This window comes from Staurois parvus, unplaced genomic scaffold (assembly GCF_062004578.1).
Source record: "Staurois parvus isolate SC_StPar_1 unplaced genomic scaffold, SC_StPar_1.0 ptg000158l, whole genome shotgun sequence".
In the NCBI taxonomy this organism is placed as follows: Eukaryota; Metazoa; Chordata; class Amphibia; order Anura; family Ranidae; genus Staurois; species Staurois parvus.
Window position 1 is genome coordinate 263227 of NW_028317954.1, and position 21977 is coordinate 285203.

The 21977-nt window shown below is 43.8% G+C and overlaps 1 protein-coding gene across 2 annotated transcripts in view; it reads left to right on the plus strand.

Annotated features, from left to right (window-relative positions):
- Positions 1 to 476: 476 nt before the first annotated feature.
- Positions 477 to 21977, plus strand: part of USP30 (ubiquitin specific peptidase 30) — a 75514-nt gene continuing 54013 nt past the window's right edge. Inside the window, exons 1-4 of one of the 2 annotated variants that reach the window (XM_089675759.1) lie at positions 477 to 619; positions 9598 to 9707; positions 12362 to 12541; positions 19754 to 19857. In XM_089675759.1, coding sequence (XP_089531885.1) covers positions 549 to 619; positions 9598 to 9707; positions 12362 to 12541; positions 19754 to 19857 — 465 coding nt within the window. In that variant the 5' untranslated portion in view covers positions 477 to 548. Of the gene's footprint in view, positions 633 to 9597; positions 9708 to 12361; positions 12542 to 19753; positions 19858 to 21977 lie in introns of both variants that reach the window. The other variant, XM_089675760.1, reaches the window with a different exon arrangement.

Genomic DNA, 21977 nt, shown 5'->3' on the forward strand with positions numbered 1-21977 from the left:
AAGAAAAAAAAACCCTCTCTCGCTATGCACACCAAACTGAGCACGTGCAGAACAATTCCACGCGATATGTCTTATCAGGAGATAAGAGAGGACGCTGGAAGTAGGAGAGGATCAGAAAAGCCAGGATCAAACAGGGGTTTTACACAGTTTGGAGGATTAACCCCTTAGATTCCCCAGTGAGTATAACAAGCATGCTTTACTACATATACAGATTGATTTCACTGTTGTGGGTTTAGCAACACTTTAAGCTTCTCTTCTCAAAGTTGTAATATTTCCGTGCAGAATAAACTATCCTGCAAAACTACCAAGAGCTGGGGATATGCAGGCAGTTTAATATTTTGGTCCTAAGTATCATTTACAAACAGGGCACTCTCTTAGCTTGATGTCAGCAGAAAGAAAAAGAAAGGTTTCCATGGCAACAACATCTCAGCACAGTACGGAACACATTTACGCTCCATACACTTGTTCCCTGTGCTTCGATTTCAGTGTCTCGCGGGAACAGGAAGAAGGATTATTGGTTCCGCTTTGCAGTGGTGGAATTGGGCGTGATGCTTAGAGGCTCGGTCCGGGCCTCGGAACCGACAGTCGGCGTGTCATTACGCAGAGGAGTCGGAAGCAGGTTAGGTCTGGCGGTATGTGGGTTTGGGCTGGGAGCGGACTCTGCGGAGTGCAGGCTGTGTGGCTCATTATGGGAAAGCCGTGTAGGCCGAGCACTTCCCAGTCACTGCATATGAACTCTGAACACACATGACACACTGTGACCTTTCTACTGCTAGTGTGCGTTCCCCCTGTGCTGTGGATAGAGCGCCTGACATGGCCACAGGGGAGGTTCGTTTGGGCTGAGAGATTCAGGAAACTTTTGTTGTGTCTGAACTAGTGTGGGTCTCCGAATCCAGGTTTAGTAAGAGTTGGTGTCCTGAATAGAAACTCTCCAGCCACACTGCATACCACAGTGTGATTTCTCTCTTTGTAACAGTTGTTGGGTGTATTGTATTTATACATACACTGAATGGATGGATATTCTTCTAATGAACAGACCCTAGAACAAATAAACACTTTCTTTTTGATTGCACTTTTAGCATGTTATTAAAGCGGAGCTCCACTCAGAAGTGGAAGCTCTGCTTATTTGCCTCCCCCATCCATTGCCATATTTTGCACCTTTGGGGGGGGGGGTACCTGGTTTTGACAGGTACCTGTTCCCACTGCTGGACCAATTAGGAGGTGCAGTGGGCACCAGGCTGTGAAGCCTCAAGCTGTCACAGCCTGGAGCCCACAGTAGAGATGCCAGCGCCATGGAGGGGAGAAGGGATGGTACAGGTGAGAACATCGCTGGACTCTGGGACAGGTGAGTGTGTGTTTATTTAAAGTCAGCAGCTACCGTTTTTGTAGCTGCTGACTTTTAATAAACAACATCTGGAACGCCGCTTTAAGACCTTTTTACACGAGTGTTCCAACCGGGTCCGCCTGTCAGATTTCCAGGTGGACCTGATCGAAAAATCCATGCATCCCTATGGAAAGGCGGGTGTAAACAGACACAAGCCTACTTCTGAGTCCAATCAGGTCTGCAAAAAAAAAACAAATGGACTGTGAAGCGGTTTGGAGGTAGCTGGATGTAAATAGACAGAGTCCATTTACACCGGGCCACCCACAGAGTAGAGTGGGGTCTGTCTGGGTCTGCTGTGCGTAAACTGAGTGAACACACATGCACAGATGGGTCATTCGTCCCACTCTGCTCCATTCAGCAGGGGATCACCTCATAGATCCTCTTCTGATGAGAGAGAAAGCTTCTTCCTGTGAAAGGGGCCTTAAGCCTTTTGCTGCCAGGTACATATATCATACAATCCTGGCAGCAGGGGGGGGTTTACACACAATCCGGTGGCTTCAGCCACTGGTAATGTTTATAACACTGACAAGCAGACTCCTGCCTGTTAGGTGGAAGCAGTTGGGTGGCTGCTTTGCTCCCCGATTGCTTCCATGCCCCCCCCAATGTATTACAGGCTCCGCTTGGACATCTATGGGCATGGGGTCGATGTGGAGGGCAAGGAGGAGAGCAGACACACATCCATTCTCCTCCCCCTCTTGCTGTTACCCGGAAAGCACCGTGCATGTCAGTTCCGGGTCACCCTGTCACTTTCCCCAGGGAGGAATGTATTGCAATGTGATCTGCATTGCAATAAATGCAGTGGAGCCCAGAGGAGACATGCAGGATCTTTTAGACCCTGCATGTCACCTACAAATCATCACATTGGGGACTTTGTGTCCCCTATGTGTTAGAATAAAATATATATTTGTTTAATTACAAAAAATAAAGTTACACCCAAGCACATAACATCCCCCCTCAAAAGAATGTGAGCCCCCACATATACACAACATATATACCTAAGCACACGTGTCGGGGGCACCTATGCTTGAAAACATAAAATATCGGCACGCACGCTGGAGCGAGACTAATAATTCTAGCACAAGACCTCCTCCGTAACACTAAACTGATGATCTGTAGGGGCTTTTGAAGTGTCGCCTATAGAAAATATAGGGTACAGAATTTCACGAGCGCACACAAATTTAAGGTTTGACATCTTTGTGCAACCTCGTCTTTTTTATTTTACCCAAAAATGTGGGTAATTTATTGCGTTTGTTTGCCCTAAAATTCACTTTAGTGTGGTTTTTACTGAAATTTTGATTTTCTTAGACTTTTGTGAGAATATCGTGCTCTGTATTGTGTAAAAAATTGGAACTACCACTATTTTATTCTCTAGGCTGTCTGCTTTTAGAAAATATATAATTTTTGAGGGTTTTGTTTAATCTTCAGGCCCAAAGTTATTTTTTTAAACGTGCAAAAAAATGGCTCGGGCAGTGAAAGGGTTAAAGCCAAACGCCAAGAAACTAAAATGACCTGCATTGCTAGGGTTACCATGTTCACCATTTAAAAACATAATAAATATACATTTTTGTGCAGGTAAAAAAATGTGCATTTATTATTTTTGTTTCCGGAGCCTCTAAAGCCTGTCACCAGCTGGTCTCCTCCTGGCCTGTCAGTGTATCTGCTCGCTTGTATATCCCATACGGGCAAGCAGATACTGACAGGAAGGCTCAAACAGTGCCGTGCAAGTATATTGAAAACTACAAGCCGACAACTCTGACTTGTAGTTTTCTCATTCAAAGAATCCTGTGACTAAGTGATGCGGCCAGGTGGACAAAGCCCCGCACGGCCGCGGTTTTTTAAAATTGTGACAGGTAGCAGGGAGGAGAAGATCCCCTGCTAGCCATCACAACGGGGATTAGGGGTTTGCGGGGTCCGGTCCGTTTGTATCATGTTACACCCTGAATTTGGGTGTAACATGTTACGAAAGGTGACCTTATCCTTTAATTACTTGTCAACACATCAAGACAGATGCAAGGTCTAAAGCTCTACATTGGACATGAGGACACCTGAGGAACAGTCCACCGCTGGAGCTTGGGGAAGCACCACCTGCTAGGGATGCGGAGGATCACTAGACAAACGAACAGTTAACTCATTCAGTGCAGGTGCAGCCCCACTGCAATGGGTCATTTTAAGTTTCCCAGAATTGAGCTTTAAACTTAAAAACAAGAAATCGATATATAGCAGCTCACCAATCTTTTAGGACTTTTTCACACTGGCAGCCAAAGAGGGGGGTAGAAATGGGTAGCTGAGCAACCCCCCAGCCACCCACCATAGTTCTAACATTACAGCCTGATAGGGCTGAACACATAGTGCTATATTTTTAACTTCCGCTAAAGAGTTTGACAGGCGCCTCCAAACTCTCCCATTGAGTTTAATAGGGCTGATCCACAACTGCGAGCCAAACACTTGGTTCACACTTGCGGCATGGTCCCACAATGTAAAATTGCAGTCTGGCCATTAAAAGTAAAACAACAAAATACAGGTGTCTGGAGGTGGCAGTGGCACCTCCTGAAGGCCTGTCAGACACTTTTATTCCACCCTCTGAAAAATGATCCACTGCAGATTGCTTTTCAGAGTGCAGTGAGCTTCCTGCTTGTCTGAAAGAGCATTAAATTTGGAGGCTGTATTAGTTTTTTTTTTTTTTAATCTTTAAAGCTTTTTTCCCTTTATTTTCATCTGGTGATCCAGCCAGTAATGCTCTTCCTGGAAGAGGAACAGTGACACCTTTGGACAACAGCACTGTCTCAGGCTGGGGAGACAGTACAGTGGCACAGAACCGCTTCCAGCTGGCAGTGCTAGCATACTGCTCTGTGCTATGTCCCCTGCACGGCCTGCTGTCTCCTTTTTGCTTCCCCCCCACCCCACACACACACACAATAGCAGCGGAGATGGGGGCTGTGCAGGGTAGAAGACTGCAGGTGCCCAGGAAAAGAATCTGATACTTTAGGATGGACAATCAAAGGATTGGTAAATATGAGTGTAATATAATCACCAATCCTTTGCCTGTCCTGAATGAACATCAGGTTGATCAGTGCTGCTCACTCAGTGTTCATTCCTATATACTGAGATAGTAAAAATAAATAAATGTTAAAAAGAAAAATCCTTCTACATCTGTGCAGTGTGGGAATGCTCACAGCATTACCTGCTGTAATAACACGCATGGCATAGATTGAAACATTGCCTCCACCGCCCAGCAGCCCTTTAAGAGATTGTAAATGTGAGGAGACAGGCTTTCTGAGTATGTGATGCTGTGATTGGCTGTCACAGTGGTTACTTGATCAGAAGCTCCTGATCTTAAACAACGATAGGGAGCTCACTGTAACAGCTCAGTCACTGTGCTGGGGTAATGCAGTGAGCACACTTTCAGCACAAAAGAATACCGTATTTTCCGGCATATAAGACGACTGGGCGTATAAGACGACCCCCTACTTTTCCTGTTAAACTATAGGTTTTGAGCTATACTCGCCGTATAAGACTACCCCTCTTCCAACGCACACCAAATAAAAATGAAAAAACATCAGATTTGATTTCAATATGGTATGCTATTTCAGTATGGTATACCAATGATGGGGTGCTATTCCTCCCACTGACACCAATGATGGGGTGCTATTCCTCCCACTGACACCAATGATGAGGCACTACTCCTCCCGCTGACACCAATGATGGGGCACTATTTCATTTACTGACACCAATGATGGGGCACTATTCCTCCCATTGATACCAATGATGGGACACTATTCCTCCCACTGACACCAATGATGAGGCACTACTCCTCCCACTGACACCAATGATGGGGCGCTATTCCTTCCACTGATACCAATGATGGGGCACTATTCCTCCCATTGACACCAATGATGGTGCCCCATCATTAGTGTCAGTGTGTGAGGAATAGTGCCCCATCATTAGTCAGTGGGAGGAATAGTGCCCCATCATTGGTATCAGTGGGAAGAATCGTGCCCCATCATTGGTGTCAGTGGGAGGAATAGTGTCCCATCATTAGTGTCAGTGGGAGGAATAGTGCCCCATCATTGGTATCAGTGGGAAGAATCGTGCCCCATCATTGGTGTCAGTGGGAGGAATAGTGTCCCATCATTAGTGTCAGTGGGAGGAATAGTGTTCCATCATTGGTGTCAGTGGGAGGAATAGCGGCCCATCATTGGTATCAGTGGGAGGAATAGCACCCCATCATTGGTGTCAGTGGGAGGAATAGCGCCCCATCATTGGTATCAGTGGCAGGAATTGCGCCCCATCATTGGTGTCAGTGGGAGGAATTGCGCCCCATCATTGGTGTCAGTGGGAGGAATTGCGCCCCATCATTGGTGTCAGTGGGAGGAATTGCGCCCCATCATTGGTGTCAGTGGGAGGAATTGCGCCCCATCATTGGTATCAGTGGGGAGAATAGTGCCCCATCGTTGGTGTCAGTGGGGAGAATAGTGCCCCATCATTAGTCAGTGGGAGGAATAGCGCCCCATCATTGGTGTCAGTGGGAGGAATAGCACCCCATCATTGGTATCAGTGGGAGGAATAGCGCCCCATCATTGGTATCAGTGGGAGGAATAGTGCCCCATCATTGGTGTCAGTGGGGGGAGGAATAGTGCCCCATCGTTGGTGTCAGTGGGAGGAATAGTGCCCCATCGTTGGTGTCAGTGGGGGAGGAATAGTGCCCCATCGTTGGTATCAGTGGGGAGAATAGTGCCCCATCATTGGTGTCAGTGGGGAGGAGGAATAGTGCCCCATCATTGGTATCAGTGGGGAGAACAGTGCCTCATTGTTGGTGTCAGTGGGGGAGGAACAGTGCCTCATTGTTGGTGTCAGTGGGGGAGGAACAGTGCCTCATCGTTGGTGTCAGTGGGGGAGAACAGTGCCTCATCGTTGGTGTCAGTGGGGGAGAACAGTGCCTCATCGTTGGTGTCAGTGGGGGAGAACAGTGCCTCATCGTTGGTGTCAGTGGGGGAGAACAGTGCCTCATCGTTGGTGTCAGTGGGGGAGAACAGTGCCTCATCGTTGGTGTCAGTGGGGGAGAACAGTGCCTCATCGTTGGTGTCAGTGGGGGAGAACAGTGCCTCATCGTTGGTGTCAGTGGGGGAGAACAGTGCCTCATCGTTGGTGTCAGTGGGGGAGAACAGTGCCTCATCGTTGGTGTCAGTGGGGGAGAACAGTGCCTCATCGTTGGTGTCAGTGGGGGAGAACAGTGCCTCATCGTTGGTGTCAGTGGGGGAGAACAGTGCCTCATCGTTGGTGTCAGTGGGGGAGAACAGTGCCTCATCGTTGGTGTCAGTGTGGAGGAGGAATAGTGCCCCATCGTTAGTGTCAGTGGGGGAGAGGAGCGGCTGCTCCTTCTTCCAGTTCGGCCGCTTGATTTTCGCGGGGCCGCTCGGCTCCGCCTCCTCGCCGGTGATTGGTCGCCTGTGTGCCTTTCCAGTGCTGGCGCCCAATCACTGGTGAGGAGGCGGAGCCGAGCGGCCGTGTGACCATCGAGCGGCCGAACTGAAAGAAGGAGCAGCCGCGCTTCCTGGACCGGATCGTCGTGGGACCGGAGCCAGGTAAGGTACAGCAGCCCCTCTGCCCACCCCTGTACTTAGTGTCCGCTGGAGGAGGAGGTGCCCCCCTGACACCGGCTCGCACCGGCGTATAAGACGACCCCCGACTTTTCAGAAGATTTTCAGGGGTTGAAAAGTCGTCTTATACGCCGGAAAATACGGTAGTTCCCCACAAATGTGCAACAGCTTGGCAAAATTGCCCACCTTGCTGCCACATATACAGGTAAAACTCGAAAAAATTTGAATATCATGCAAAAGTTCATTTATTTCAGTAATGCAAGGTAAAAGGTGAAACTAATATATGAGATAGACTCATTGCATGCAAAGCAAGATAGTTCAAGCCGTGATTTGTCATAATTGTGATGATTATGGTTTACAGCTCATGAAAACCCCAAATCCACAATCTCAGAAATATAGAATATTACATGCAATCAATAAAACAAGGATTGTACATAGAACAATATCGGACCTCTGAAAAGTATAAGCATGCATATGTACTCCGTACTTGATTTGGGCCCCTTTTGCAGCAATTACTGCCTCAATGCGCATGGGAACTATCAGCCTGTGGCACTGCTGAGGTGTTATGGAAGACCAGGATGCTTCAATAGCAGCCTTCATCTCGTCTGCATTGTTCGGTCTCATGTCTCTCATCTTTCTCTTGGCAATGCCCCATAGATTCTCTATGGGGTTCAGGTCAGGTGAGTTTGCTGGCCAATCAAACACAGTAATCCCACGGTCATTGAACCAGGTTTTGGTGCTTTTGGCAGTGTGGGCAGGTGCCAAGCCCTGCTGGAAAATGAAGTCAGCATCCCCATAAAGCTTGTTTGCGAAAGGAAGCATGAAGTGCTCCAAATTCTCCTGCGTTGACCCTGGACTTAATGAAGCACAGTGGACCAACACCAGCAGATGACATGGCTCCCCAAATCAACACAGACTGTGGAAACTTCACACTGGACTTCAAGCATCTTGCAGTGTGTGCCTCTCCATTCTTCCTCCATACTCTGGGTCCTTGGTTTCCAAATGAGATGCAAAAGTTGCTCTCATCAGAAAAGAGGACTTTGGACCACTGAGCCACTTTTGAATGGCCTTTTCCTGACAATCCTCCCCAGGCTGTGGTCATCCCTGCTGCTTGTGCACCTTTTTCTTCAACACTTTTCCCTTCCACATAAATTTCTATTAATGTGCTTTGATACAGCACTTTGGGAACATCTAACTTCTTTTGCAATTACCTTTTGAGGCTTTCCCTCCTTATGGAGGGTGTCAATGATGGTTTTCTGCACAACTGTCAGGTCAGCAGTCTTTCCCATGATTGTGATTCCTACTGAACCAGACTGAGAGACCATTTAAAGGCTCAGGGACCCTTTGCAGGCATTATGGCTTAATTAGCTGATTAGAGTGGGACACTTTGAGCCTAGAATATTGCACCTTTTCACAATATTCTAATTATCTGAGATTGTGGATTTGGGGTTTTAACGAGCTGTAAGCCATAATCATCACAATTATGACAAATCATGGCTTGAACTATCTTGCTTTGCATGTAATGAGTCTATCTCATATATTAGTTTCACCTTTTAAGTTGCATTACTGAAATAAATGAACGTTTGCACAATATTCAAATTTTTTGAGTTTAACCTGTATGCCAACATCCAGCATGAACTGGTTAAACACCCCCCCCCCCCCCCGACACACAAATAATCACACATAATGTACACATGTGCACCACACACATTGTTGTGCATTGTCACAACACAATGCAGTGCTTATTTATGCGTTTTTTACTTTTCTTTTTTTTTCTGATTACATTAATTCAGCATTGTGCAGCAGCACATTGGGAATTGTTGCGACATATTGCTACATGTTGTAACACACTACATTACGATAAAATGTATGCTGGGATTGTGTTTTTGCAATGCATACCAATGCAGCACACAGCACTATAGATTTACATCACCACAAGGCATAGCTGTGAAGCCACATCTAGATTTCTAATGTTTCGTTACGTATTTACAGTCTTGCCTACATTTGTTGCTGTTTCACAAAAAGGCACAATTAAGAAATTAACAAATATGTTATTTTCGAAAAGAATACAATTTTATTTTTTAGATTTAGTAGGAATTTAGTAAGTTCTTTCTTGTTTGTGTGCATTAGTAATGATTTTAGAATATTTTTTAATTTTTTTTATAAAATATCGATTTGATAAACATTTGCACAGCTATCACGTGATTTGCAAAATCAGTAGCACAATCTTTTTTTTATTCTACAGGTCCTGTGTGCTTAGAAATTGTATGGTTTGGTGGGAGGTCTTTTACAAATTCTAAAAGCTGTAAATGAAAGAAAAAAAGTGAAAAACAGTCTGGCCACCTAAGGTCAAACGTTATCCTTTTGAATAAGTTTAACTATACAGACAAGGGGCCCCAATAGGTTGAAAAACACTGCGCAGCTTAGAAAAAAGTGCTTAGTTTATATGCCATACTTGTTGGTCATGATTGGTGCCACTCAGGCCAGAAGACTCCCATTATGAGTGGTCAGCCTTGTCCTGCCAAGAAGTTAGTTTGCAGCATATGTGTGTCTTTTATGTCTATGTAGAATTCAGCTTTTAATGGTTTCCATTATCCATTTTCTTTTCTCTCTCAGGTGTAAAATGATGAAGAACTGGGGTATGATTGGTGGCATTGCTGCAGCCCTTGCAGCTGGAATATATGTTTTGTGGGGTCCAATCACAGACCGAAAGAAGCGCAAAAAAGGTAGAAATTAACTGATAGCTATTCAAGCTCATGTTGTCCATAGAAACAGATTTTGATAAATCTGATATATGCTACAGTTAATAAAATCGCTTTGCTTACAGCAGGATTAAACCTAAAGCCAAAAATGTAATATACAAGGTGTGTCCAGAATATAATGAGAATGAAGTTCCTATGATCGAGAAGGGCTCTGTGAAGGCATAAGCTGCCCAATGTCACTTGGGGTGGGGTGACGTGTATACCTTTTGAACACTGATCAGTTGCATTCCAGCCCTGTCAGTGGAGACATTCTTTTGTGACAGCCTGTACAAGTTCCTCAGAAAAATGCAAGCAAGTTTAGAACAGTGGTGCGTGATAAAATTGTGTGTGAAATTGTGTAAAAGTGCATCAGAAACTTTGGAAATAGTGGAGAAAGGTTATGGAGAAGCTGTGCAATCGCCTGCACAATTGTAATGATGGCACAAGGCATTCAAGGAAGGATGAGAAGGTATTGAAGACAACGAGCAAGGATGCCCCTCTTTGCCAAAAACCGGAACAGAATGTGGATGCAGTGAGGTCCGTTCTCTACCTTGACCGACTGCTCACTATCAGAATGATTGCAGCGGAAGCTGGGATTACCAAGTCATTTATACATGAAGTCATGACTCAGGATTTGAACGTGAAAAAAGTGTGTGCAAAACTTGTTCCAAAGAACTTGTCACTTGATCAGAAGGAACACCGTCAACTCGTCTGCCAAGACCTGTTGGCATTCATGTGCATCCTGAGATTGGCTCAATTTGGATCCTTCATCACGACAACTCACCACAGTCCTTTGGCTGTCAGAGAGTTTTTGGCTGCAAAACACATCACTGTGCTTCCCCATCCACTCTACAAATTTTTCAGTATAAGAATTTTTAAAAAATCTCATTATTTTCTAGACACCCCTCGTATTGCAGCTGACCAATCATTAGATGTGATGCTCAATTATTTTTTTTTTTCGTTTTTTTTCTTCTCCGATTTCATCTAGTGATCTGGCTGGTAACACACCTCCTATATTAGAGTGCCTAAACTCTGGATGAAGGAGCACAGGGGCACCTTTGGACAGCAGCATTGTTAATCTAGGGGAAGGGGAGTGTTAGATGCACTAGTAGAGTTATATACATTAACAAATTGAAGCCGAACTCCAGCTAATACTTTGTAAGCAGGTACAACAGGAATACTGTTTTCTTTTTTAGGATAAAGATTTTACAATAATAAAAAAAAAAAAAAAAAAAAAGCTGGCCTGTGTTAGTGGTAAATGATTTGTCTCATCCCTCTATGTGCTATAGGACAGCTTGTTCTGTTGAAAAACAACAGACTTACTGTCTGGATTTCCAGGGGAAAATAAAGGAAAGAAAGCCATAAAAGAAAACTAATTCAACCATCACATCTAAGAATTGGTAAGCTGCAGTATAATAAATATTTGCTTTTGAGTTTAATACCGCATAAAGAGTTGAACTGGGTTGGTTAGTTAAAGGTATCCCTTCTTTGACTTCGTTGTAGACCTTGCATGTACAGATTTTACTACAGTTACGTCTGCTTAAAAATAGTTTCCTCCCTCCTCTCTTTGTATACTGCTGGTAAAAAAAGATGCATGTAAATACCCTTTTTCAGTCTGCTCCTTGGGAGCGGCAGCAATGGATGAGCTATGAAATGGATGGGTAATATCACATCTCCTGGAATTCAGTCCCATTGTTGAGTGCTCCATGCTCTCTGAGGACCTCTGGCGGAAAAAAGTGAGCCAATTACATAATCATGAAATTAAATTTTGTGAAGCATGCCCTGTGTTGCCATATTTGCTGTTATTTCAGATGCAAGTTAGTGGCATTTTCTGTATTTCTGTTCTGCCAGCTATTCTTTAAAGCAATTGATTTATCAAATACACAAGGGGCGTTCAAGGTAAACCATGACTTTTGAATTTATATAATAAAAGAACAATTTTCAAGGAGTGGAAATTGCATTTATTTTACCTACTCCCCTGCTACATTTGAACACTTATCCCACTATTTAACAAATGTCTGGAAAGCTTCAGCGTAGAAAGAAATGTCAGTACACCTGAACCGTCCTTGGACAGCTTGCTTCACTTTGTCATCAGTGCTGAAATGCTGACCACAGAAAGATTTGTGCATTTTCATCACAGGTTATGCGTTGATTATCCAGGATCAGATGTTCCACGTGCTGAATGTTCATAGGAATTACTGCTGTGGGCTGGGAACCACCACGACCGGGACCATCACTGACGGATGTATGGCCATCTTTCAAGCATTTACATCATTCAGATGTCTGTCTGCGGCTAAGAATCTCATCACCGTACTGTGCTTGAAGTCTTCTGTAGATATCTGCGGGTTTTTACCTCTTCGTTCACAAAAAAGTTCATCACCACACGCTGTTCCATGCACACTCTTTTGTCTGCTGTCTTGCTTGACAGCCTCAGGACTGGCCCATGACATTTGCACCGCCTATCAGTAATAAGATACTTGCCACTTACTACTGCATGTAGTACCGCCACGCTAGCATTCTTTTTTTATACCTGTAAAATTAAAAGTCACGGTTTGACTTGAATGCCCCTCGTATTTCAATTCTTATTACCATATGAAACAAATTTTTATGTATCTTTCTTTTTGTATTCTAATTTGTAGGACTGGTGCCAGGGCTACTAAATTTGGGGAACACTTGTTTCATGAATTCCTTGCTGCAAAGTTTGTCTGCCTGTCCTTCATTTATTCATTGGCTTGAGGAGTTGACTTCTCAGTACCAGCTTGAACAGAAAGACACCGCTCCTCGATATCTGTCTGGTACTTTGCTACAACTTTTAAAAGGTATTAAAAACAACTCAAATGCACCCATGCTGTAATCGGACACCTCTCTGTTCTGACTTTCCTGCTTCTGTAAATTTTTGTATGTTAGGTCATGGGACAAATGCCAGACAATTGGTCATGTAATCTTTTTTTGAAGCAGAGGATTAGTGTTCAGGCAAGGCCTGTGATTATCCAGGTCTGCTTAAAGTGGCTCTAAAGCCAGAAGGTTCTTACTGTAATGCATTAAGGTAAAAAATGTAGTTGTTCCACCACTTGCTAAATACCTACATACGTCCTGTATCAAACCAATGCAATGCCTGTCTGCAGCATCACTGCTTCTCTCTCTTTCCCTCCTCACAGGCTCATAGACAACAGCGGGAGCTGTTGGTTCCTGCTGCTGTCAATCAAATCCTGTGAGGAGTGAGGGGGGGGGATGGGGGTTGTTCTAAGCCAAGCTGTGTTTTAATTGACATATGCAGCCCAGTTTGGGAGTGAGTCCACAAGAATCTGCTTCCCATGGGAGCACACTGAGAAGAGGAGGAGCGAGAGTGCCGACGGGGACCCCAGAAGAGGATGTTTGGTGGTATTGCACAGAGCAGGTGAGTACAACATTTTTGTTATTAAAAAAAATATGTACAGTGCTCAGCATAAATGAGTACACCCCAACAGATTTATCAGAATACCGTTACTTTCAGAATGACCATTTTGTATGGGACACTATACTACAAAATATTCCCACAAATGCGGGCCATTGATTGCAAACAAGATTTGTCAATTTGCACCCACGAAAAAGTATTTTTCCTAACAAATTCATTCATGACCATGTTGCAAAAATGAATACACCCCAATGAAAGAGGAACAAAGCTAAATTTTAGACAACAAAATCCTAATTAACAAGAATTCAACTACAAGTGAGTCAAATTATTCATTAACCAGGTGTCCAGCAGATAGTTGATTATAAAAGGGCGTTATTTAACCACTTGCCCTCCAGAGGATTTACCCTCCTTCCTGACCAGGCTGTTTTTTGCGTTCAGGCGCTGCACTTTTTAAACTTGTAATTGCGCGATCATGCAACGCTGTACCCAAACGAAATGTGTCTTTTTTTTCTTTTCACACAAATAGAGCTTTCTTTTGGTGGTATTTGATCTCCTCTGGGTTTTTCATTTTTTGCACTATAAATAAAAAAAAAAGTCCGAAAATGTTTATAAAAACTGATATTTTTTACTTTCGGGTATAAAAAACATATGGTAAACTCAAAGTTAGTCATTTAAGCCAAAATGTATTCTGCTGCATGTCTTTTGGTTTAAAAAAAATCCCAATAAGTGTATATTAATTGCTTTGTGTGACACTTATAGCGTCTACAACCTATGGTATGGATATTGGAATTTACACCATTTGTTGCTATATAGCACTGCGCTAGTTTGAAAATTGTACGGTCATGCAATACTGTACATTAATTTAAATTTTATGTCCTTTTTTTCACACAAATAGAGCTTTCTTTTGGTGGTATTTGATCACCTCCTGGGTTTTTTAATCTTTTGCGCTATAAACAAATGTTTACAAATGTGCACAATGTATCAAGTGACAGTGATCTACTGACACTGCATTTGCTGGGGGAGAAGGGAGGGTTAAGCGTAGGGGCTAAACGCAGGTGCTGGTAGGTGTCAGGGCTGATCCCGCTAACGTTGCGTTTTTTGGGGGACACTATACTATTGTGAACACTGGTATAGTGCTGATCTGATCAAAGAAATTAATCCTTTGATCAACGTGCTCGTCCGCACGAAACCCGTCAGGGTGGAGCCTAGCCGGTGACGTCACGCCGTTCCGTACCTCGTGGAGGCCAGCGGCCACCTGTGTTTCTGGGATACCTTGTGAGTTACTTACCTTTACTCTGCAATAAAGATTTTTTGGAACATACTACACTATCAGTGTTTTTTGGGGTGGGCTGTTTGGTCAAGCCCCCCCCCCCCCCCCTCAAGGTGGATATCTTGCATGAGTGCCCTGGTTGAGGAGTCTGGATTAGGTATACCAAGCATTTCTGGATGTCTGGAATCCCTCTGCTGGTTAAGGAAAGGTGTATCCCTACCTGAGTGACACCCTGCTAGATGATCTGCACTGCTTCAGCTTTCTAGGACCAGGAGTGGTCTGACAACTCAAATGCGCATATTATGCACTTTCTGGTGAGTGCATAATATTATACACCTTTCAGCACGGAGTCGACCACCTTTGCACTGTTTATTGGGACTATTGAATTATGATATGAGGACGTTTTTTAATCACTTTATGCACCAGTAGCTTATCACTTATTTTTATATAACATATATTACCCTTTTGTAGCGCTGCATGTGTTATTATTTAAAGAAATTAATCCGTTCAGATGCTATACTAGCAATGGAGGCTTATTGTGTATGTGAGCATGTTCCTGGCAATCAAGGGATTAAATGTGATGACTGATGTAGTGGCGGGCAATCTGACGCTATCTTGGAGGGATGCTAACTGATGCTAACGCTATCTGAAGTCGCCAGTGACACTAATACAGTGATCCGTAAAAAAAAATCTATACACTGTACTAATGACACTGGTGACAGGGCAGTGCATGGGCTAACTGGGGGGCGATCGGGGTTAAATGTGACGTGTGTGTGTGTGTGTGTGTGTGGTTTTTACTCACGTGGATCAGCTTTCTTCTTTGGAATGGAATGTGCCCAAGGAGAGAAGATTGCATCATTACCTGTGTAAATGTAAACACCGGTACAGGAAAATGTCTGATAGGGCAGGGATCAGCCAGCAGATCCAGACCAAAACATCACTGGCCTGAATCTGTTGATTTCTCGGGCACAGATTCACGGCCCTGCCGGGTTGGCGGGTGCTCACGCCCCCGGCCCCGTAATCACGGAAGGAGCACGAATCACGTATATATACGTGATTTTGCGCAGATTGTGCACCCTGTAGCAGTAGTACTGTTATAGGGCTGACTTAAAGCGGTTAACAAAGAAAACCCTTGCCTATTTCATGCTGTCAGCAATAGCGTCACATGGAAGAGAAATGTCACAAGGCCTAAGAATGAAGATCCTTTCTTTACACAAGAAAGGTGAAGGCTACAAGATCAGCAAAGCTTTACAAAGAAAAATACATGGTGGTGGCAGTGTCCTTCTGTGGGGCTGCATGAGTGCTGCTGATGTTGGGGAGCTGCATTTCATTGATGGTATCATGAATTCACAGATGTACTGCTCCATATTGATAGAGAAGATGCTACCATCACTCAGTGCCCTTAGTCATCGTGCACTTTTCCAACATGACATTGATCCAAAACACACATCTGAGGCCAGTGTTACATTTCTGAAGACGGAGAGGGTGAAAGTGATTCAGTGGCCAAGTATGTCTCCTGATTTGAACCCAATTGAACACCTATGTGGAATGCTAAAGCGATAAATTGAGCATCACTCTCCATCCAGCATTCATGCTCTAAAAGAGGTTGTTCTTGAAGAATGGTAAAAGATAGATGTTGCAATATGTCGCCAACTTGTTCATTCCATGCCTAGAAGACTTGGTGCTGTCCTTACAAATCATGTAGGTTATGCAAAATACTAGACGTAGTAGTTTTTGTTGTTGGGTGTATTCATTTTTGCATCAACTAATTTGAGAGATTTTGTAATTAAGTTACCGTATTTTTCGCTCCATCAGACGCACCTGACCATAAGACGCACCTAGGTTTTAGAGGCGAAAAACAAGAAAAAAAAATATTCTGAACCAATGGACTGCAGACACAGTGCAGGAGATGACCAGAGACTGCGGACACAGTGCAGGAGATGACCAGAGACTGCGGACACAGTGCAGGAGATGACCAGAGACTGCGGACACAGTGCAGGAGATGACCAGAGACTGCGGACACAGTGCAGGAGATGACCAGAGACTGCGGACACAGTGCAGGAGATGACCAGAGACTGCGGACACAGTGCAGGAGATGACCAGAGACTGCGGACACAGTGCAGGAGATGACCAGAGACTGCGGACACAGTGCAGGAGATGACCAGAGACTGCGGACACAGTGCAGGAGATGACCAGAGACTGCGGACACAGTGCAGGAGATGACCAGAGACTGCGGACACAGTGCAGGAGATGACCAGAGACTGCGGACACAGTGCAGGGAATGACCAGAGACTGCAGACAGTGCAGGGAATGACCAGAGACTGCTGACCTTTGGGGAGGGAGGGGGAGCGGGTACCTAAATTTGACAGGTACCCGCTCCCACTTCCGCGGAGTTGTCCTTCCCTCTTCTTCCCGGGCCGGCTTCTGTGACAGCCGGGTGCCCACTGCGCATGTGCGAGAAGCGCTGCGCTTTGTGAATGGCCCGGCGCTTTCTGGGACCTGTCATGTGTCCCAGAAGACACCGGATCATTCACAAAGCGCAGCACATGCGCAGTGGGCACCTGGCTGTCACAGAAGCCAGCGCGGGAAGACTGTACAGCGCTGGAGCGAGGAACAGGTAAGGCCCTGCAGGAGAGAACAGCTGAGCGGCCGGCCCGGTATTCTGACATGGTGGCGGCAGAAATACTGAACCGGCCGCTTTATATTCGCTCCAGAAGACGCACTGACATTTTCACCCCTTTTTTGGGGGGAAAAAAGTGCGTCTTATGGAGCGAAAAATACAGTATATTCTTAACCTTTCATGTAATGAGCTAAACAAATTTTCTGTAAAACAGAGTTTTGTCATATTTTTGGAAATTGTTCTTGTGTTCATTGAGATATTGATTAAAATCTTACTTTTCAAAAGGAGTGTACTCATTTACAGTGGGGATCGAAAGTTTGGGCACCCCAGCTAAAAATTTGTATTAATGTGCATAAAGAAGCCAAGGAAAGATGGAAAAATCTCCAAAAGGCATCAAATTACAGATTAGACATTCTTATAATATGTCAACAAAAGTTAGATTTTATTTCCATCATTTACACTTTCAAAATAACAAAACAAAAAAATGGCGTCTGCAAAAGTTTGGGCACCCTGCAGAGTTAATATCTTGTACTGCCCCCTTTGGCAAGTATCACAGCTTTTAAACGCTTTTTGTAGCCAGCCAAGAGTCTTTCAATTCTTGTTTGAGGTATCTTTGCCCATTCTTCCTTACAAAAGTCTTCCAGTTCTTTGAGATTTCTGGGCTGTCTGTCATGCACTGCTCTTTTAAGGTCTATCCATAGATTTTCAATTATGTTGAGGTCAGGAGATTGTGAAGGCCATGGCAAAACCTTCAGTTTACGCCTCTTGATGTAATCCCCCGTGGATTTCGAGGTGTGTTTAGGATCATTATCCATTTGTAGAAGCCATCCTCTCTTTAACTTCAGCTTTTTCACAGATGGTATCAAGTTACCATCCAAAATTTGCTGAAATTTTATTGAATCCATTTTTCCTTCTACTCGCGAGATGTTCCCTGTGCCACTGGCTGCAACACAACCCCAAAGCATGATTGATCCAACCCCATGCTTAACAGTTGGACAGAGGTTCTTTTCATTAAATTCTGTGCCCCTTCTTCTCCATACGTACCTTTGCTCATTCCGGCCAAAAAGTTCAATTTTAACCTCATCGGTCCACAGAACTTGTTTCCAAAATGCATCAGGCTTGTCTATATGTTCATTTGCAAAGTTCAAACGATGATTTTTGTGGTGAGGACGTAGAAGAGGTTTTCTTCTGATGACTCTTCCATGAAGACCATATTTGTACAAGTATCTCTTTATAGTGGAATAGTGTACCACAACTCCAGTGTCTGCCAGATCTTTCTGGAGGGATCGTGCAGTCAAACGTGGGTTTTGAATTGTTTTTCTCACAATCCTGCGAGCTGTTCTGTCTGATATTTTTCTTGGTCTTCCAGATCTTGCTTTAACTTCCACTGTTCCTGATGACTGCCATTTCTTAATTACATTCCGAACAGAGGATATTGACATCTGAAAACGCTTTGCTATCTTCTTATAGCCTTCTCCAGCTTTGTGAGCGTCAACTATTTTCAGTTTCAGTTTTCTAGACAACTGCTTAGAAGAACCCATGGTGCTGATTGTTGGGGCAAGGTCAGATGAGTCTGGGCATTTAAAACCTTTGAGATTGAGATCACTTGGTCTTCCCAGACGATGATTGAGAACAATCCATGACACTGGCAGGTCTCAGCTTGGCAAAGGGGGCAGTGCATGCTATAAATTCTGCAGGGTGCCCAAACTTTTGCAGACGCCATTTTTTTGTTTTCTGTTATTTTGAAAGTGTAAATGATGGAAATAAAATCTAACTTTTGTTGACATATTATAAGAATGTCTAATCTGTAATTTGATGCCTTTTGGAGATTTTTCCATCTTTCCTTGGCTTCTTTAGGCACATTAATACAAATTTTTAGCTGGGGTGCCCAAACTTTCGATCCCCACTGTATACTGAGCACTGTCTTTGCCTTTATAACCACTTTAAACACCATCCAACAAGCCAATGCTCAACCATTTGGCACAAGAACTAAAAAACGCTTCTAGCTCATCCTCTTCTTGGTGTGCACCATAGGATGCTGCTTCCTATTGTGGCACACCTGTGTCCTCGATTCCGAGCCACCTCTTGTGTCTATAAAACTCACAGAGTGTGGCTCGACCCCCGCTCCCTTCTCACTGGCTGTGATTGACAGCAGCGGGAGCCAATAGCTCTTGCAGCTGTGTCTGAGCCAATTAGGAGGTAGAGAGCTGAAAGAGTCTCTGCTCCTGTGCACATAGCTGGATCGAGATCGGGCTCAAGTAAGTATAAGTGGCAAGGGAAGCTGCATTCAGAAGGCTTTTTTACCTTCATGCAGAGAATGCATTGAGGTTAAAAAAAACATTTTGCCTTTACAACCATTTTAATGTTGACTGAGAGAGTTGCGTTGTGCTTTCATTTTTAAATTCAAATAATCCCATATTCGAGCTAAGCTGTTTTCTGGGCTTCATACCAGCTTTTTAACTAAATCCATTAATACCTGTGGTTTCATGTTCAGTTTTCAACTGTGGGCAAAACTCCTGTGTTTTACCATTGGTTTCCAGGCATGGTGAATCCTCAGCAAATCTCTTCCAAAGTAATATGTTCAGTTGTTAGGCCAGTCCCCTATCCACTGACACTGAATTTGTCATGCTATTTCTACTGAGCCATTCCCTTGCAGGAACCCTCAGAAATCCTGGGAACTATGTAGCCTTCTCTTCTTACTCCCAAGATGCAGTGCTCACTGTATAAATTTACTTTTGTTTCCTCAGCTTTATCTAACCAGGAGGCTGCAGAGGAAGAGGTGATAGATGCCAGTCCTCTCCTTGATGTTCTTCGGACATACAGGTGGCAAATTTCTTCTTTTGAAGAGCAGGTTAGTGAAATGCTACTACAATTAGATATATTTGCTCTGCCAGTTACTTAAAATGTGGCATTTGCTAATTCTGGAGTGTTTGCATGTAGATAGCAGTTGTTTGATGCACAGTACTTTAGCAAACAAAATGTCATTGTTAGGATCTGTACAAGAATTGTGTCAAAAAGAAAGGCATATATATATATATATATATATATATATATATATATATATCACATAACATAACCAAATGTGATTATTCCAATGTCCACATCAAGTTTAGAAAAAAGTCCCAAACCACCAAAATCTTGAGAAAGGAAAATGATAAAAGGTGATCAGTTCTTCTTCAGAAAATAATCCAAATGTGCTCCACCACGTGATCAGCTGAATAGCCAACTCACCAAATCATAGCGGCCACAAAAGCAGCCCACAAGCAGTATGGAAGAAAGGGTCTCTACCCCTACGTCACATCTGGTCCATGGAACACACGCCAGCTCTTAAAATACGAGCTGCGGCGTGTAGGATTGGATCCCCCTAGTGAGCTGGCAGAATAAAAAGTAAAGATTTCTATGCACTCACATGTAAAAGGTGCCAGAGGGGGACACCTACACAAATGGCTCACTAGGGGTATCCAATCCCGCACACCGCCACTCGTATTTTAAGAGCTGGCATGTGTTCCCTGGACCGGATGTAACGTAGCGGTGGATACCCTTTTTTCCATACTGCTTGTGGGATACTTTTGTGGCCGCTATGATTTGGCAATTCACCTAATCACGTGATGGAGCACATTTGGGTAATTTTTTTGAAAAAGAATTGGTCACCTTTTTACCATTTTCCTTTCTCAAGATTTTGGTGGTTTGGGACTTCTTTCGAAATTTATCGTGGACATTGGAATAATCATGTTTGGTTATGCTGTTATGTGATATTTACTGTCATGTTTTAGATATAACACAAATTTACCCTTTTTTTGGTAAATTTGTTGCATATAGATTTAATGGGCTAGCACCTTCTTCTTTTTTGTCACATAGACAAATAGACATAGATAGCGATATATATATATATATATATATATATATATATATATATATATATATATATATATATATATATATATATATATGAATATGATAGGAAGGCTTAGGAGTGTGTCTATGGAAATGCTTGACCATTCTTCCAGAAGCGTATTTGTGAGGTCAGGCACTGATGTCGGACGGGAAAGCCTGGCTCGCAGTCTATGTTCTAATTCATTCCAAAGGTGTCCTGTCGGGTTGAGGTCAGGACTGTGCAGGCCAGTCAAGTTCCTCCACCCCAAACTCGCTCATCCATGTCTTTATGGACATTTCTTTGCGCACTTGTATGCAGTCATGCTTGAACAGGAAGGGGCCATCCCCAAACTGTTCCCACGAAGCATGAAATTGTCCAAAATGTCTTGGTATGCCAGCGTCTTAAGAATTCCCTTCACTGGAACTAAGGGGACAAGCCCAACCCCTGAAAAACAACCCCACACCATAATCTCCCTCCGCCAAACTTTACACTTGGCACAATGCAGTCAGGCTAGTATCGTTCTCATGGCAACTGCCAAACCCAGACACGTTCATCGGATTGCCAGACAGAGAAGTATGACTCCAGAGGTATAAAAGAACATGTCTCTGAATTTAATCCATTTTGGAATAAGGCTGTAACATAACAAAATGTGGCAAAACTTAAGCGCTGTGAATACTTTCTGGATGCACTGTATACACACATACACATACTGCTCAAAGAATTAAAAGAACACTTTGAAAACTCATCAGATCTCAATGGGGAAAAATATCATGCTGGATATATATACTGATATGGACTGGGCAATGTGTTAGGAACGTAAGGATGCCTCATTGTTTGATGGAAATGAAAATTATCAACCTACAGAGGACTGAATTCAAAGACACCCCGAAAATCAAAGTGAAAAAATGATGCAGCAGGCTAGTCCATTTTGCTGAAATTTCATTGCAGCAACTCAAAATGGTACTCGGTAGCTTGAATGGCCCCCATGTCCCTGTCTGCATGCCTGACAACATCAGGGCATGCTCCTAATAAGACAACACATGAGGGTTTATTTACTAAAGCCGGAGAGTCCAAAATCAGACTCCCTTCTGCATAGA